At 35.3% G+C, this 20,157-nt stretch overlaps 1 protein-coding gene across 3 annotated transcripts in view; it reads right to left on the minus strand.

Moving 5' to 3' along the window:
- Nucleotides 1-2,857: 2,857 nt before the first annotated feature.
- LOC144965161 (D-3-phosphoglycerate dehydrogenase-like) overlaps nt 2,858-20,157 on the minus strand; it is a 32,115-nt gene continuing 14,815 nt past the window's right edge. Inside the window, exons 8-12 of one of the 3 annotated variants that reach the window (XM_078900194.1) lie at nt 19,962-20,097; nt 14,760-14,893; nt 13,364-13,580; nt 7,932-8,100; nt 2,858-6,408 (exon numbers count right to left, since the gene is read on the minus strand). In XM_078900194.1, coding sequence (XP_078756320.1) covers nt 6,306-6,408; nt 7,932-8,100; nt 13,364-13,580; nt 14,760-14,893; nt 19,962-20,097 — 759 coding nt within the window. In that variant the 3' untranslated portion in view covers nt 2,858-6,305. The remainder of the gene's footprint in view (nt 6,409-7,931; nt 8,101-13,363; nt 13,581-14,759; nt 14,894-19,961; nt 20,098-20,157) is intronic. The other 2 variants (XM_078900195.1, XM_078900196.1) reach the window with 2 other exon arrangements.

Consider the following 20,157-nt stretch of genomic DNA (forward strand, 5'->3'; position numbering starts at 1 on the left):
GATTGTACATGTATTGAGAAATATATAGCGATGGGATGGACACCGGGAGGAAAGAGGAGAAAGAGATGCCACAAAACAACATGGCGCAGAATGATGGAGAGGAAAAGAAATGTTGGCATATACTCCTGGCAGCAGGTAAGAAATAAAGCTAGGGACCGGAACAAATAACGTGAAACTTCAGGCCTTTTGCGCCTCCTGGCGCTAAGAGAATTAGCGTAAGGGAAGCAAGAGATACGCTCATATAAATTAACTATCTAACGATAATAAATAAGCACATTTTTGAGTGGTTAAACTTTGCGAGTTTAGTTTTAAAAAACAGAGGTGAATCCCATTCTAAGTCTAGTTATTTATAGGTCTGCTAAGCCATGTTTCGACGCAGTTGATGACCGCTCATATGTTTAACATATACAAATTAAATTCTACCATTACGACTAAAAAAAGACATGATATATATATCGGAGAGATGGGTTCCAAGAAAAAAATTAACAAGAATTTTTTTTTTTTAAAACAAAAAGAAGTAATACACCTATCTACTTCTCAACAATATTCTCCCAAGAGCCAAAGTATGGTCAAACTCCAGAGCAAGGACACAATACCACATGGTAAGGACTAAAGACACAGGTTGGTTAAATCATAGAATGACCGTCCCAGTTCGCAAGACAGTAGATAAATAAATATATATATGATCATTTATACAGCGCATTCCCACGAATTGTCCATGCGTAATGCGCTTCACAACGCGAGATATACTTCCCTAAAAGGCCAATGGAAAAGATATTCATATACAAATCACCTGTCAGCTGTCTGTTTTGAACTAACACTCTTATAATATCAGTCACTGCCTACAGTCAGGGACCCAATCACACTAGAGCCCATTTGGGTAATTAATTTGCGTGAAGTGCCTTACGCATGGACACAACACCGGGACCAAAATTTTGTATGATCACTGTCTGGCAACTGACCACGCTTAACACCAGTTGATCTTTGTGACAAGATGAGACGCCGTATCGCTGAGCCACAATGCCAAGGGAAGACAAAAGTCACCAGAAATGTGTGGCCATAGATCAAATCAGAGCGTGGGTGAAGGAAGAATATACAGATAAATTTGTAATAAAAATGTCTATGTCCATAGTCCTGTAAAAAGAAGTAAGACGAAGAAGATGATTGAGATGAAAGAACGTCATCTGACATCGAACAGCAATCTACCAATGCACCATTTTTGAGATGAAACAAGTTTCCCACAGTTATAGCTATCCGGTCCTCATTCTCACGTACAGGTGGTTTAAAACGCAAATTCAGAGAGATAAAGAGACAATAAACAAAACAAAAAAATCTTAACAGAAAAAGCTCTCATTTAATTTCCTCTCACGCAATAAAAAAAAACATCAGTCGGGTTCAGGGCAACGCCTTCTCATCGTTTTTTTTCTTTCTCTTTGTTCTTTTTATTTTTAAATTGTTTTTGCTTTTAAGAGTTTTATGTCGCTTGTGACACATTTAGGTTATTTCAGCGCCAGTAAAACGGAAGATAATGGGATAGTCAAAAAATTCTAGATTTGCAATTGAAAACACACGAGAAAAAATAAGACAACGGGTAATAGTTCAAATAGGGAAGAGATGTGAATCCCAAGAACAAACTATTAACTGTGCACTTAGTTTGAGATCACAAAAGTTTCATCCAGACACAAGCACAGAATCCCACCAAGAGGAATAAACTCAAATGTTTACAAACGATTATAAAATAATACATAACAGAGAGATGATTTACAAGGAAAAAAATTATCACCTTCCAAAACACTATACCCTCTCAGCCAGGGACTCTGGAAAGGGCCCGGATAAAACCAACTAATCCCAGTCTAAGACAAAAACAGAAAGCAACTCTGAAAAAATTAAAGGGGGATAGAAGGCATAGCAAGTGACCTCCTGCCCACCATGGGAGGTCAAAGACCCCATCCAAAGCTTCTCTTCCCATTCTGTTTTTTTGTTTTTAAGGGTTTTACGGCGCTTGCAACACATTTAGATCATATCAGCGCCAGTAAAAAGGAAGAAAATTGGATACTTAAGACATTCTTGATGTACAATAATTAAAAGGGCGTGAAGAAAAAGTAAGACAAAGGGGAATCGGTTCAAATAGGGAATAGATTTCGATTCCAAGAGCACACTATCAATGTACTTCGTTTGAGACCAACTAAAAGTCTGTTTGTTTGTTTTGTTTTTAAGGGTTTTACGGCGCTTGCAACACATTTAGGTTATATCAGCGCCAGTAAAAAGGAAGAAAATGGGACAGTAAAAAGTTCTAGAATTACAATTAAAGCATCCAAGAAAAAGTAAGACAAAGGGGAACTGGGAACAAATAGGGATCAGATGTAGATTCCAAGAGCACACCATCAATGTTCTTAGTTTGAGATCACCAATAAGTCTCATCCGGACACAAGCACGGCCCCCACTAAGAGGAATACACTCAAATGCTTACAAATCATATGTTGAAAATAAACAAAATAACAGTACATAACAGAGAGATGATTTACAAGGAAAAAAATATCATCTCCCAAAACTATAACTATACATTTGACTGTTTCCCACGCAGTCAAGGACTCAGGCCAGGATCAGGACAAAACCAAGTAATCTCATTCCAAGACAAAGACAGAAAGCAATTGGAAAACAGATACAGGGTGATAGAAGACACAGCAAGTGTCTCCCTGCCCACTATGGTTGGTCAAGATCCCCACACAGTCATCCTATTCTAATTCAAAGGAAAGGACAGAAACCCATATATAAAAGGCTGACAGATACAGACTATCAATAGTTCATATATTGGTAACATATGTAATTTGTAAAATAAAAGAAGAAGAGGCACAAAAAAGGTTATATATATATTTATTATATAAGCTTAAGGCTAAAAAAATTTTTTTAAATTTTAAACCCCCAAAAAAAAAAAAAAAAAAAAAAAAAAAAAACAGCGCGAAAGAGCAAAATAATATTAGTTGCAAAATAGTTTAAGTATATAGTAATATCCAAGATTGTGTCTTATTTGCCGTATTCTTAATGTACTGAAAGACAAACTACATTCAAGGAAGCAACCTCATCAAGTTTCAATGCAGTTAAATAAACCAAACAATTGACTTCATAAAAATTAATGCATTATAATTTTTTTTTAAAAACCAAAGGACTTGTAAAATTAATTCGTCAGTTAACGTGGAAAGACATTGTATTTAAAAACTTGTCCTTCAAATATCAATCGTTAAATTAATCGTTAAATAAGTTAAAATCGATGGGGGGGGGGGGGGGGGGGGGTGTTATTAACTCCTTTATGTGATAAATCTGGCACCAGAACTTCGTTTTCAAAACAAAAAAGGACAAGTTTTATGGTCAGAATTTTTAATGTCTTTCCAGAGTACGGCAGTTAACTGATTAGCGTAGCGATACTCTTTCTAAGCACGACCCTGTTGTCTATTCTACTTACCAATAAAGCAGTTTTGGAGACAGTAAGCAAGACGAACCAAAACACTAACTTTCTATCACCAAAAAAAACAAAACTTTCTATCACCCATAAAAAGATAGCATTACCAGTTGTACAATTTTGCGATATTATCTGTTAATAATCTTCTTAGGCCATGGCATTAATCAAAGTAAGAAAATTATAGAATCATTTTAAAGAACCACTGCATTTTGTAACTTAGAGATTGACAAGATGTGTGTTCTATTTGTTTGGGTTTTTTTAAAATTATAGGAGCTTGTAAAACTGTCTAAAGCCATTTCAGCTCCTGAAAAATAGGCATGTGGAATAGTTGATTAAAAACTGTTGTTTAACGGGCTTTAAACTTAAAGCAATCAAGAAAAGGGGTCTAGTAATGTAAACTCAATTCTGTAAAAAGCAATAAACAAAATAAATATAACAGTTTCAAAAAAGAACAAAATACCAAACACGGAATGTTTCGGACTCAAAACCCTGCTCCAGCCAATTACAAAGATCAATTAGTGGGCTGAAGAAGGGTTTTGAACCCAAAATGTTCCATGTTTGGTATTTTGTTCTTTTTTTAAGCTGTTATATTCATATTTTTTTTTAATTACTTTTTACAGTCCACAGCTTCTAGCAGCTTAGTATCATTTAAAAGTCTTGTCAATGATTAATATATTTTGTAAAGGCTGAACCCTTGAGATATGCCCATCTATTTGCGTACTGTGAGGATTTCATTTCAAAGACAACATAATATCAATTTTCATCTCAACAAATGAACAAGCGTGTATCACTGATTAAAAAATTAATGCATAAAACATGTAAAAAATTAATGTATTTGCCAGTAAAATGTATAATATTGTAAAATGTAAGCTTTGTAAATGTTGCAACAATGGAATAATGAGAGGTAAGATGCAAAACCAATTGTATATTTAAATAAACTTGCAAGCTTACAGTAAAACAATTAATGATCATTAGGTCTTGCTTAACAGCAATTTCTTAAAAATTGATTCCTGTAAAACATTGGTAATTAATGATATGTAATTATTTTCAGGTCTGATAATCCAAATTGTCATGGGCTCATTATTGCAATGGAAATCTCTCAAACCATAATAACAATATTAAATCAAGACCATAATTGCAATTGGTTATCAGACCTGCAAATATGAGCACATCGGTTGATAAACATAAAAAAAATTTGCGACATATTATATTATCTCTAGATTTGCATCACACCTGCTAACAAAAACAAAAAAAAAAGAGATATAAACATAAAATCAGCATTTTTCATTTTTAGATAAAAATTATATTTCAAGATATCAAAAATCTGTTCCAAATAATGACATAAAAAAGCTTTTAAAAATATGTTAAACTCTTTTTCACAACTCATCTTGATAGGTAAAATTTGACCAAGTTTGAATTGTTTGAACACACTGAAGTCAGGGTTACTAAAATCATAGCATAGCAAAAGAAGGAAAACATATCCTTAAATTAAGAGTTTTATCTACTTTACAAGTTTCCAATGAACAGATCACACATATTTCAAATAAAAATTTAATCTTTTTAAATGAAAAGTTCGATGTGTCTTTCAAAAGTAATGTTAAATAAGCATTACACAAAGACTATTAGGAACATCCAATGTGAATATATGTTAATGAGAAACATGGATATCTAATAATTCTTACTAATTATGACTCGGGTATTATAATATCCCCAAAAATAAGAAGAAGAAAAAGAAGAAGAAGTGGGAATCTGGATGAGAAACAATCAGACATATTATTTGAAGGGGCCTTATAAAAGGTGCACTATGGTTTTAAAAATTGAATCTCTGTAGTTATTGAAAAAGTACAGAGCAATCATCCCTATAAAAATGAAGTTTAAATTTTCAAAATATCTTAATTAGGCGGACAAAGTAACAGGCATTTCAGTACACCAAACCCTTACATCTACAAGTCTTGCTTCTACTTTTCATGCTCAAATCTCGAAAACATGTAGCATGGCATCAAACACTTTTTACCATCAAGTGATACAGAAATGAGTCCCCAGATTAATTTCATATTAGATGTCTTTCAAATTCAAGAAATATGTAGATTAAAAAATAATCTTCAATACTATTTGTATATCTGTATAACTTGGTAACAAATTTGATGTGTGCAGCATGCACCCTATTCAGCAATTACCAGCTATGGCAATAAAACAAAAGTTTCAAAAGGCGCAATACTTAATTATAACATATAAAAACACAATAAAAATAAACTGTTGCCTACTAGTATTCAGTTGTTTAAAACTGAATATCAATTAAATTTGTATTCTCATCTTTAGATATTTCCATTCAGCGTAATAATCTAAAACTGTATCCAATGGAATCATAAAGCATTGGTGTCTACACCATAAGTTTTACAATGCAAAATCATTTTACTCATTTCGAAAGAAAATGATTTAAAAGTTTCCTTAGTTAACATTATACAAAACAAAACTATTTTATCATCCTTTGCAAACTGATTTATTTAACTTGCTCCTAATTTTTATATCTGAATTTTACCTGAAAATTAGCAACATGATAAACAAAAATGTGTAAATTTTTAGAGTTACTTTTTCTCAGTTATTTCTAAATAGGCAAACCACTGTAATTTCAGTCTTTGGTTGATAAATGATACTAATTGCACCAATCACCGTAATATTCATGGAATTACATACATTAATATTCTGGTAAAAGAAAAATAATGTCAGTAAAACTAGTAATTACGTCAGTCTGTAATAATAATTAAGAAGCCTATATTGAGTTGGTAAAAATGTTTATAATGAGACAGCAACACACTTGCTGGCCAATCCATTGAGATTGCCAAGAGAGTTAGGGTATGGCCTGGCTAAATTGATGACACCAAAGCTTTTTGAGTTTACCACCTCTGACGAGGCAAAGGCTGAGACTTGCCCTCCATCCTTTATCACAGCACCTGAAACAGGAAAAAAATAATTAAACATTTTGAGACACAGAGAAAGAAAATTATGATCAAATCTGGTGAATACAAATTTTCATGAGAGACCCAGAATCTATTTCATTAATCCTGAATGTGGACAATCAACAGAGATCATGATATGGAAGAATAGTGCAGCTCTCAAAGAAACAATCCTTTTTTTTTTTTTCTCATTAAACAGATCATATAGATAATTAATTGTACTCTTGCCCCTTGGATAAAACTAAAATTAACTCATTCACGGCATGACAAAAAGGAGGAACATTAAGAAATGAATTATGCCAATATTTTCTTTTACAGTGCAAATCAAAGCTGGCATTTATCTATTGCTGGCATAATCTATAAGTTCCCAAATTACACGACCCTTTAATTGCATAAGACCGACCAGCAGACAGATTTTACACCCACAAAGTACATAACATCAATGAGATGTCATGGACGTTATACAAAGGTATAAACGTTTCAGTATTGAGACTGTCTATTAAAATTAAAAATTATACCATGATAGATTAATTTCAAAATAAAAATTAACTTTAGATAATACTTTGATTCGAGTCAGTTCCAAAAATGTTTAATGATCAGAATAAACATGAATTTGGAACATCCAAACATTGAGGTCAGAACTCTATAGATTAATCAAATAGTAGACTATGCATTTCTAAATTTCAATTACATATTCTTCACATAAACAAATGGACATGATTATTGGTAAGTGGAAGGCATTTAAGAAAACAAATAGGAAGGCAACCAATATTTCAAAACTTTTACTTTCACTAGACAGAAGGCTACATACTTTGCAAGAAAAATTAATCCTCTTTATCGATGTTTATTTCATTTCTTAAAAACTTTAGTACTAAGATGGGACTAATGGCTCCCTGAGTGTCAAACTGAAATGTAAACTAACTGTGCTCAACCTCACATTCAGTGAGACTTAAGATTAACCTGTCCACACAGCAGTGGGGAGCTGCAAGGTCTGGGCCGGACGTCCCGCTTGCTGAAAGGAAATTGATGTGCATTTCGAACCCAACACCTCTCATTTCCAGGTGCATTGATTGCCGCGTAATCCTGTCTGACAGAGATTATTGCATATGGCCTCTCATGCATTATTGTGTCCATAACAGCACCTTCCCGTGGTGTTCCCCGTTTCTACTGAGTTTGTTATGGGCGCGACCGAGTCCCCGGCGGTATAACCGGGCTAGGGAGTAGGTGGGACCCCTTCCTCTTAAGGTGCAGGAGACAGAACCCACCGATGAGTGGTACACGCTCTGCTCCTCACCCACCCACCTCACACTCATTCTCTAGTGTGGTGTCCTCTGTATGTCCTTACTTTCTTAATCTACCCTATAGCTCATACTTGTTTCCTAGTGCTGTAACTTTAACACTTCTATACTCCCTCTTTGGTCGACCTGTGGCCCATGTCTTCTGTATGACTATCTGTGATTGATTGTAATCATGTATCCTTCTTAAAAAATTGAGATTTTTAGGGGAAAGGGCTGGTATACCTTTGTTTTAGGCCCACAGAATCTCTCATCGACACAAATGACCCAGGACGTGACGATCCTCTGTTTATGAAATATGGCCCTTTAAGCAGAAAGAATAACTGAAATAGATAACTGCAAGCCAGGAAACAGTAGGTGGCGGGGAATGGGCGACCGTCAATCATGAAAGAGACTGTGGGAAAGACGAAATGAAGGCTACTTGACTAGACCCTATAAAAATTAATTATATGAGGAACATGCATCTGCAGCTCAACTCCTGATGTTATGCAGCTGACAAGGAATACAGGTTAGGGTGGGAAGACAGACCAGAGACTCCCCAGCATGCCATGACAAACAAAAGGAAAGCATACGAGCTCGGACGTCGCCTCGAAAAAGGTCCGCGCCAGACAGTGAGTACCCAGGCTGATCTGCGCGAAAAGTCAGCTACTGGGACAAAGAAATTCCACAAACATTTGAATATTTTACAAATTAACATTTGTGGAATCAGGAATAAAAAGACAGAGCTGAAGAAATTATTAAATGAAAAGGAAGTTCACATTGCTTTACTTCAGGAAACCCTGTATAAAAATAGCGATCCATATATTGCTGGTTATACATACTATACCTGCAAATGTGACGACTGCCGTGGTGTTATTACTTATATAAGAAATGACATCACGGGAGATGTTACTTCTAAACCATCACAGAACTCAACTGATGTACAGAAAGTCACCTTATGGCACCTAAATAAGAAATTTACCATTTACAACATTTACAACCCTCCACGGTGTACTATAAACCTAACAGATCAAAACAGTTCCCAATACAACAACACAATAATTGCTGGTGACTTCAATGGCCACTCTCCACTATGGGGATACAAAAATCTAAACAACACAGGAAAAGAACTAGAAAAGCTTTGCAATACAACCAACCTCACCATTTTACAAAATGCAGACTCAGTCCCGACACTTCTTCACAGAGCTCATATGTCCCTGAGTCATCCCGATCTAACCATCATCTCCTCTGACCTTCTGAATTCTTGTCACATTAAAGTCCTGGATGAAATAGGCAGTGACCATAAACCAATTTTAACACAAATAACAGTTCAAACACAGAAGAAAACATTTGAGCAGAAATCCAAATGGAATTTCAAGAAAGCAAACTGGGATGTTTTCACAGCAACATTAGATGACCAGCTTCCAAAAATTACAGATACATCAAGTGTAGAACATTTAAACGAAGCCCTCACCAAAGCCATTCTTGCAGCTGCAAAAGCAGGAATTCCAAGAGGTAGTCGACAGAATTACAAACCCTTCTGGAGCAAAGAAATTGAAAAAGCAGTAAATGCAAGAAAGGAAACAGGGAAAAACTTAGAGGAAAACAAAACCATTAAAAACAAGATTGAGTACAATAAAGCATCGGCAATTGTCAAAAGAACTATTAACAACGCTAAAAGAAAGAAATGGGCAGACACATGCGCTAATATTGACCTCAATCAAAATGGGAAAAAAGCATGGGCCTTACTTAATCATCTTAACAATGAAACCCCGAAAACCAACCCAAAGCCCATGAAAACTACAGAAGGAACAATCGTAGATGACCAAAAAAAAGCCATGATCTTCAACAAACATTTTGCTTCAGTAAACAAGGCATCAAAAAGAAGTGAAAAGGACAAAAAATTGATTAAAGACCTTAAACATCAAGAAAAGGCCCCAAAAGCTATCTCATATCTGTTCAAAGAGGGCTTTACCATGTCAGAACTTCACAGAGCTATGAAAAAACTCAAGTTAAGGAAATCCCCTGGACCAGATAAGATACACAATGAAATGCTCCTGCATCTTAGCGTGAGAGGTAAACAGATGCTTCTCAAACTTATAAATCTAACATGGGAGACAGGAATAGTACCAAGGGGATGGAAAAATGCTATTATAATTCCAATCTTAAAGAAAGATAAACCACCCGACGAAACGAAAAGTTACCGACCAATATCTCTCACCTCATGTGTTGGAAAGATCGCGGAGAGAATGGTAAATAACCGATTATACTGGTGGCTGGAGACATGTGGCCTACTAAATAAATATCAGGCAGGCTTTAGGATAGGGCAAAGAACAGAAGATCAATTGTTTAGATTAAGTCAAAAAATAATTGATGGCTTTCAAGATGGAAAACATACAGTCGCGGTTTTTGTTGATCTCCAACAGGCCTATGACAAAGTATGGAGGAAAGGGTTGTTATCAAAAATGATGGACTACGGAATTGATGGAAATCTCTACTTCTGGATTAAACAATTTCTCAGTAACAGAACAATCCAAACAAAAATTAATAACGGACTGTCAAACAGAGAAGTATTAGAGGAAGGTCTCCCACAAGGATCCTGCCTCAGCTGTACTCTCTTTCTTATTTTTATAAATGATCTACCAGAAGTATTACAGACAGAAAAGGCCCTATATGCTGACGATTTAGTTATGTGGTATACTACAAAGCACCTACCAATAGCCTCCAATAGAATAAATGAAGATTTAGAAAGCTTAAACACCTTCTGTGATAAATGGAAATTAAAAGTAAATTGCAATAAAACAGTCTACTCTATATTTACTAAGAGCCATCCTGTTTCCAAGAAAGAAATAACACTCTCCATCCAAGGCCATCGACTCGCGAAAGAAGAAAACCCCACATATTTGGGCATACAGTTAGACAGACAACTATCTCTGAACAAACACACTCAGAATGTAAAAATCAAAGCCACAAGGAGACTCCAGTTACTAAAACGACTAGCCAGTACTAATTGGGGAGCAGACAAAAACTCGCTTCGACAACTCTATTTAGGCTATGTGCGTTCCGTCATGGACTACAATTTAGCCCTCCAAAATGTAGGTAGTAAAAACACACACAAAACCTTGGACAGAGTACAAAACCAAGCCCTTCGCTTCATCTCCGGTGCCCTGAGATCGACACCCACAGCAGCATGTGAAATACATACTAATGTGGAACCACTTGGACTTCGCAGAGAATCAGCAGTGCTTGAAATGGTTGAAAGATACAAACGAAAAGAGGAAAACCATCCAAACAGAATTCTGGCAGAGAAATGGAAACCAAGAACAAGATTAAAACAAAAATCCCTGCTACACATTGCTAACAACTTGAATGAAAGACACAGACTCCCAGAAAACAGAGAAAAATCTATTTTAATCAGTCAAAAACCTCCATACGCCGAACTAAAACTTCCAAAAATAAAGACTAACCTCATAGAAGAAACAACAAGAAATAAAAACAAATCAGATATACAAACATTAGCAATGAAGACAATACAAGAATACTCAGACAACTGGATACATGTTTACACAGATGGATCTGCCCACAAAGGAACTAAAAATGCTGGGTATGGGTTTGTAGTAGAATACCCAGATAAAACCTGTGATAAAATCCACAATTCTTGCGGAAGCTCCTGCTCAAACTACGAGGCAGAGGCAGTTGCAATAGAAGCCTCACTGCGACACCTCTCTTCTGTTTTCCAGCTAAACCCTTCAAAACTTCAAAACACTGTCATCTTCACAGACTCCAAATCGGTTCTCCAAGCTCTCGATTTAGATAAACTCTCCTCAACGTTCAATAGTTTAAGATCTCAACTAGATGAATTCCTTACAACACACAGAGTAGACTTATCTCTCCAGTGGATACCGGGACATTCAAATATACCAGGAAATGACAATGCAGACAGACTAGCCAGACTCGGATCAACACTTTTACAACCATCATTTCCAGTATCCTTAGACACAGCGAAACAAATAATCAAAACAAATAAGAGAGAAGAATGGATGAACAGTTGGGCAATGAGCACCACGGGTAGATGTATGTTTTCCCATATGACCACTCCTGTAAAGACTGATTGCCTAAATAAGCTCAGAAGACACCAGCAAAGCATCATTTTTCAACTAAGAACACAACACATACCGCTCAACAACCATTTAAGCAAAATTACAAAAGACACATCGTCCTCCTGCCCCCTATGTCAACACCCCAATGAAACAGTAACACACCACTTGCTTGAATGTCAACCTCTTGAAGATCTGAGATGCACATTCCTCCCACCAAATCCAAGCATCAGTAACACACTTTATAGTCACCTGGAACAACTACAAAAGACATCTAACTTCTACGTTATGGCACAAGACCGAAGGGCTAGAGCTCAGGTGGTCGCTGGTTCGGATAAGTAAGTAAGTAAGTCCACACAGCAGTGAAAGGTAAAATGAGTTGATTTGATATGGGATTGAATACTTATGATAGACTAGTAGCCTATGCAAATGGAATCGAGTCTGTTTCAAGACAGATATAGACTTAACACAAATTCCATGGGTAGTCCATGTGTAAATATTTATCATCCCTCATCAAATTACAAAATAAAAATATATAATAAATAAAACAACTAGTTATATAAAGAGCATTGACCGCCACTGTCTCTTTTTTTTTTTCTTTCTCAAGAACATTCATTCATGAATCTGTCCTAAAAAAAGCCAATGTGTGAGTTGTTTTCTCATTATGGGCGTTTTTACAACCTGGATTTTCAATCGATTTTACAACCTGGATTTTAGATGAGCATTTCGAAATCATTGATTGTGTCAGGATCTTATCAATAATAAAAAATTGAAGAGCATGTTAATTTTTTTTAAAATAACTGTCTTCAATTCATTAAAATAACTAAATCGCACTATATCACTAAGGGGTCCTGATAGCTCAGTTTGTAGAGCACTCATTTCACGTACAATAGGACTGAGATCAATCCCGACTAAAGTTAAAATAGGTTGTTTTCGTACCCCTTGTCCTCCCAGCAGTCATTGGGTATTGGGTCTGTTAGATCTGGCGGAAAGAGCTTAATTATAATAATAATAATAATAATAATAATAATAATAATAATAATAATAATAATAATAATAATAATAATAATAATAATAATAATAATAATAATATAATAATAATAAGTTATATAAATAGCGCTCAACTTCCACATAAGTGCTCAGTGGCGCTTTACAATATTAATTGTCATTCAAACATTCATTCTTTGACAATTTTGAGAATACATATGAAACACATATACATGCACACAAACTCACACATAGTTATTATGAAACATACATACACATACCAAGACAAAGACCGAAAGCAATTGGAAAACAGATAAGAGGGGATAGAAGACACAGCAAGTACCTCCCTGCCGCTATGGGTGGTAGGAACCCCATCCAGTTGGTGGTGTTTAATAAAGCAATATTACTCACTAACATTTGTAACTTATTCTAACGAAAGACATTTGAATTGACTAATTACAACACCAACAACAACAATTTTGTGATAGACAAGCATACTATCCAAGATATTGTCATTTTCACGCTACAGAAACGGGTATAAACTCAGCTCCATGAGCCTAATGGTTCTGAAAGACTACTTTACCATATCCTTACCAATAATATCACCGATAGAGATATCCCTATCCAGTTGGTATAAAATGATATGGCCCTCCAGGACTGCTGGTATATCAAAACTCAGACCTTGAACACTGGTGAGCTTGGGCTGACAGCCTTCGACTGTGCCACACACAACCACAGATTCCCTTCCACTGTACTGTAGCTCCACTTTGACTGATGGTATGTCCATTCCAGACACATACGTTGATGTTGTCTGTGGGTTAGAAAGTTTAATTAGAGATTACACAAGCACAGGTCCCAACTAAGAGGAATACACTCAAATATTTACCAATCATATAATATAATATGTAAACTAAACATAATACAATGCATAACAGAGAGATGATTTACAAGGAAAAAAATATCATCTCCCAAAACTATACTATACATTCGACTGTTTCCCTCTCAGCCAAGGACTCTGACCAAGGTCAGGACAAAACCAAGCAATCACATTCCAAGACAAAGACAGAAAGCAATTGGAAAACAGATAAGAGGGGATAGAAGACACAGCAAGTACCTCCCTGCCCGCTATGGGTGGTAGGAACCCAATCCAGTTGGTGGTGTTTAATAAAGCAATAGTAGTAGTAGTAGTAGTAGTAGTAGTAGTAGTAGTAGTAGTAGTAGTGGTAGTAGTAGTAGTAGTGGTAGTGGTAGTAGTAGTCGTAGTGGTAGTAGTAGTAGTAGTAGTAGTAGTAGTAGTAGTAGTCGTAGTAGAAATAATAGCAATAATAACATCTCCAGATGCTAAAGATAGGGGGAGGAGTATTGTGAGGAGTTGTCCATGTTGTTAGTGATGGTATAATCTTGTGCTGAGTTCACATGGGGTCAGAGTACCCCATAGACTTGATCAAAGTGGGGAAGGAAAATGACCACCGAGGGACATTACAATAGTCAAGACCATGTTTAACAGGTGCCAAGGATTTTCAAAATGGCTGCTAGATGTATCCTCATCGTCTTTTGCATTCGTAATTTTGTGCTGTCAGATTATATCTTCAATAAACTTTTTCAAATGTTAATTCTTTGATTCAACAAATTTATGACTTTTTCACGACCATGGATGCATATTTACGACCATTTACGACCTTTACGACCAAGAGGTCAAATTTAAGAGGTTTTTTTACAACTTGACGACCTTGCTGGACACCCTTCACATTCGCAAGTACTTGTTCTCATTTTTATTTTTTAATTCATATCCTACAATTCCATTAGATGGAAACCAACCAATTATTTTCAATATTAAGATATCCATGGCATAGCTGAATTTGTTTCTTATGAATATTTTAGGTTTTGCTTATTGTCGTAAGAAAAGGAAATCTCAGTTTGTTTTTGTGACATTTTGAAAGCAACAGAACTTTATAATGTTGAATGAAAAAAAAACATATAAGAAACTCACTTTAATTCCAGCTTGTTGGGCCAAGAGAGAAGAATTAATCAAGTTAACATGATTATCTCCTTTGTTGACAGCCTTAAAACATCCTGCTAAGACTGCAGCTTGGAGATAAGAAGTAGCTTTCTCAAGACAATTACCTGTATCGGAAATGTAGAAAAGAATCTATATGCTTGGTGTTTTAAAATGAAAAAAAAAGTCATGAGAACTTTACAATCAACTCTCTGGTTTTGTTTAATCCTATGGGATTCCATTCAAGTTTTAAAACTTCAATAATAATAAATTTAATTAAATTCTTCTAACAAACTTTATAATAGGGATAATCTGACAATTTGTCAATAATGAGGTTTGCATAAAATCATAACATTCAACATAATGCTTCAATTGGCTCCAAATCGTGAATTAAAAAAAAAAAAATTCTCATTAGTTATGTTATCAGATATTGACTTTGGCTTCAGGTGTAAAGCAACACTTTTACCCCAGATCATTATGAATGATAGCATCCTTATGAAACATTGTGTTCATTTTACATTAGGATACCAAATTCTCCCATTTTGGTAAAATGGCATGCTGAAAATACTACAGCAATCTCCGTCTTTGACTTTAGATGGCACCAATCAATAATTATAAGGTAACGTCTTTATTGTTTGGAAATGAAGTATTTCAAAACTACAGAGATGAGCATAACAATATTGTCATACAATTTCATTTCCACAACTGCTTTCAAATTAGGAGCATTTCACTGGCATTTATACCACATTCTAACACCTATACAAATTTTCCGAACATATTTTATACAAATTTACAGAGTAGAGATAGAGTACAATATAATGGTACTCTTCTCCCAGACAATACCAGGCATCACACTGCCATCTAAACAGGCATTTCATGCCAACAATTTACCTAATCAATTGACATGAGCTCCATTGTGCGTGCATGGGGTGAGGGATTGAACCAATGAAAATTTTCCAGAGATTTTGCAATAGCATGAAATGGCGATCAATCACGTGCATTGACTATTGGGAAGTCATTCTGACATGCATTAAATTCATCTAAGAATGGTTATGTAGCAATGACTATCCCGCACAAATCTTTGGGCCTCTTTTTCGCTCACAAAGTGCCCGAATTCGCGACAAAATATGGGACGAAGCGGTTTCGTATATATGCTATTTAAAAAAATTTATTACGACGCTGTTTATCGATGAATACGACTGAAAGTTGGCACAGTTAGAAAAAAAGGTCATTTTAGATAATGTCAAGCGACAAAACTCGTGCGATTACCAGAAGACCGTTAAATATAGATTTTTACTCTTTGGAGTAAAATATTTCTAAAACTACCGGGCGTGGGGGTTTTGTCGCTGACAAGGTAATTCATGAACATTTCTTCTTTTTAGTTGTAAAATTTCATATGAATATGACGAGTACTTTTCCTGTATTTTACAAAACACCATCCTAATTTGCTCTTCATTCGTAAAAGACAGAAAGCCATTTTGCCCCCCTACAGCCTGAATCACAATACAAGTTCAAAACGATTTGGCACCAAACTGAGCGGCTGAGTGGGTCGTGGCAAAGCGCTTTCTGATAGGTTGACCTCGTTTTAAAGTTCATGACTAGTCAAAATATCTGTGCGATCTCACTGGCAGAGGGGTGTTTATCGTCTGCCATTGAGTTTGGGTTCAATAAACAGTTGATAATTTGACTGTTTTAATTACAAGAATTTAAGAAATTATGATGTTAAAAGTTTTCGATTGCAATTTGATCTACAATCTCAGCATGGCTTTAATTAATGTGTTCCAAGTCACGTTCCACCAGTAACCTTTGTCCCCTTGTCCAATTTCTCTTTTCCTTCTATATTTCTTTCGTTTATGTACGCAATATCTCACCCCCCCCCCCCCCCCCCTCTTCTCTGTGTGTGTGTGTGTGTGTGTGTGTGTGTGTGTGTGTTATATACCATCCAGCTCTAAAATTATATAAGTTAGAACTCTTCTCTATCAAATTTGCCAAATTTCAATCTTTTAATCCACTTATTACGCAAGATACAACCAAAGGTCGAAAAAAATGCTGAAAAAGCGTCCCATATTTTTGCGTTTTTTTCTTCTTTGTGAGTCATCCAAATAAATGACACCTTTGAAACTGCATAACTTGTTTATTTATGAATGGATTTTCAAAATTCAAAAACATTTTTACTCAGTGGAGATAGGGCTTTGATTTTAGACAAACATTTTCCTCAAAAAGAGAAAAAAACATTTTTCATAGTCATTGCTAGGTTATGTCCTAAAAAGAATATTCTTGAAACGCCTTGCAAGCAAATGGTTAAATTTTTGTTAAGAATAAAGTTGTTGCCAGAACAGTGTTGTCAATTCCTCACAACAAGGATTTAATAATGATCACCATAAAGATTGTCTCCATCCTGATATAAATAATTTATATATATATATATATATATATATATATATATATATATATATATAATATATATATATATATATATATATATATATATATATATATATATATATATATATATATATATATATATAATGGAGAAACACCGCTGAAGTTATCAACTGGTACAGAAACACAGAAAACAAACAACGACAAAACGCAATCATCTTTGACATCTGTAATTTCTACCCTTCAATCACCAAAACCCTACTCCTCAAAGCACTACAGTTCGCAAAAACCTTCGACAACATCACCGAAGAAGAAATACACATTATCCTACACTCGAAGAATACATCACTTTACAATAATGGAACAGCATGGACAAAAAAATCAACAAACTTTGATGTCACCATGGGGAGCTACGATGGAGCAGAAACATGCGAGCTCGTCGGACTATATCTACTTTCTCAAATGCAAAATCTCGATATAAACATTGGACTATACAGGGACGACGGACTCGCATTGTGCAATAAAACACAGAGACAGACAGAATTAATAAAGAAAAAAATATGCAAAATCTTCCAGGACAACAATCTGAAAATTACAATCGAAGCCAACAAAAAAACATTCGACTTCCTAGACATAACCATCAACCTAAACGACGGCACCTATCAACCATTTTCAAAACCCAACAACATCCCATTGTACGTTCATAGACACAGCAATCATCCGCCATCTATAATAAAAAACATCCCCGAGAGCATTAACAAACGACTATCTAACAACTCTACAGACAACAACATATTCAACGATGCAATCCCACCGTACACAAACGCACTACAAAAAAGTGGATATAACTACAAACTAGAATATGAGGAAGAGACCATTACCACCCCAACAAAAAAACGACAAAGAAAACGACACATAACATGGTTCAACCCACCCTACAGCAAGAATGTGACAACTTCTATCGGTAACAAATTCTTCAATCTACTACAAAAATGCTTCCCTCCCGGTCACGTTCTACACCCAATCATGAACAAAAACACCATCAAAATAGGATACACCTGCATGCCAAACATACAAAACATTATTTCATCCAACAATAACCGAAAACTATCACAGCCAGATCAGCCCAGCAACAACCTAGAGAAAAAATGCAACTGTAGGACCCAGACAACATGCCCACTAAACGGCAATTGCCTGACTCAAAACGTAATTTATCAAGCCACAGTAACACGACCAGACACACCAAAACAAGAAACATACATTGGCCTCACCGAGTGTCCATTCAAAACCAGATACAACCTGCATACATCTTCCTTCAGAAACATACACAAACGACATTCTACTACACTAAGCGAACACATTTGGAACCTCAAAGAAAAAAACATACAACACAGCAGAGCTGCCAACCCCATCTGATGAGAATGTGTACAATGGGACCTCAAAATGGGGGAGATTTCATAAAAATGGGTACAATTCTGAAATCGATGGAAACTAACCATTGTGAAAGTAAGAGGAAAGTTTAATTACATAAGTCACACCACACAAGCTCAATTGCAGCAACAATGATGTTCCCAAGACTATAATCCAATCCTTTCAGAATTCTACCTCCCCGCATGAAGATCATAATTGGTCAAAAAATATATAAATATCCACTTGGTCACCAAGGTTTCTCAATAGGCTAGTAATAATATGATTTACAACTAAAGAAAACTGAAGTGACACTAAAATGGGTACAATCTTGGGGGAAATGTGTACAAGCGTACAATCACTGAAAATGAGTACAATTCCGCATTTTTTGCAGTAGGTTGGCAGCTCTGACACAGCATCACATGGAAAATCATCTCCAGAGCAGAGTCGTACTCCCCCTCTTCTAAGATTTGCAACCTCTGCTTGGAAGAAAAATTCTTCATCATCACTAAACCGAACATAGCAACACTCAACAGAAGAAATGAACTAACTTCCTCATGCAGACACAGAAACAAACACCTTTTATGTAAAAAATTACGAACATCCATAAACACGAATCTATAAAAATACGAAAACACAACAATCTACTTTCACTTCCACTTCCTGATGAGAGCAACGCTCGATAACAACGTTGTAGAAGTCAAACTATCTTAATTATATTTCAAATGTTTATATATATATATATATATATATATATATATATATATATATATATATATATATATATATATATATATATATATATATATATATATAAACATATTTCAATAAAGCCAATACGCTTCAGTCACTCATTTATTCTCCAAGCAGGTCATACGGAACACATCAATTAGTTAGACACCTATTTTGTACTGGCAATGAACTATATTGTAATATGGTTGGTATAAATAAGGTAGGGTTATCCTTATGACAATTGTCTGCTTCACCTACTTTATTTTCTTATATCATTCAACTTAATGCTTCATACTCTAGGTCTGGCCTTTTAATGTTCAAATGTATGTCTCATTGTCATATAAAAACAAGTGCAATATAGCTTAATCGTATGTTTCTAGAGACTAAGGAAAACAAAAATCTGTATATTTTTAGAAGAAAATTCAAAATTCAAGACAAAGATCAATAACAACACTCAACAAAAAAACAAGAGCCATGATTTTCATTTAGAATTGATTTACTTGTGTATCTAAATACTAGAAGCTGTGTACTGCACTTTCTTCAATGAGTAAAACAGCTTTAAAAAAGAACAAAATATTTACCAAGCAACGGTTTGGGTTCTTATCATAAATGTCAAGAATGTCAGTATTCCTGTTTTGTTTGATCTACAAAATAATGTACACATTTTCAACAAACCTGAGACTGTGACTTGTACACTGACAGGAGATTGAGAATTGCTGAGACAAACAGATATCACTCCAAGTTTCTGACCTAGACTGACCCATGGTTGGGAGGACGGACTTAAGGCATTTGTTAAAGCTGATGCATTGATCTGTGTGATAGTGTGAGAAAATTGTGTTTTTCTTTTAAAGTTATAACATTTCAGACAAAT

The sequence above is a fragment of the Berghia stephanieae genome, chromosome 2 (assembly GCF_034508935.2).
Source record: "Berghia stephanieae isolate SIO BIC M18660-M18661 chromosome 2, UCSD_Bste_1.3, whole genome shotgun sequence".
Lineage (NCBI taxonomy): Eukaryota > Metazoa > Mollusca > Gastropoda > Nudibranchia > Aeolidiidae > Berghia > Berghia stephanieae.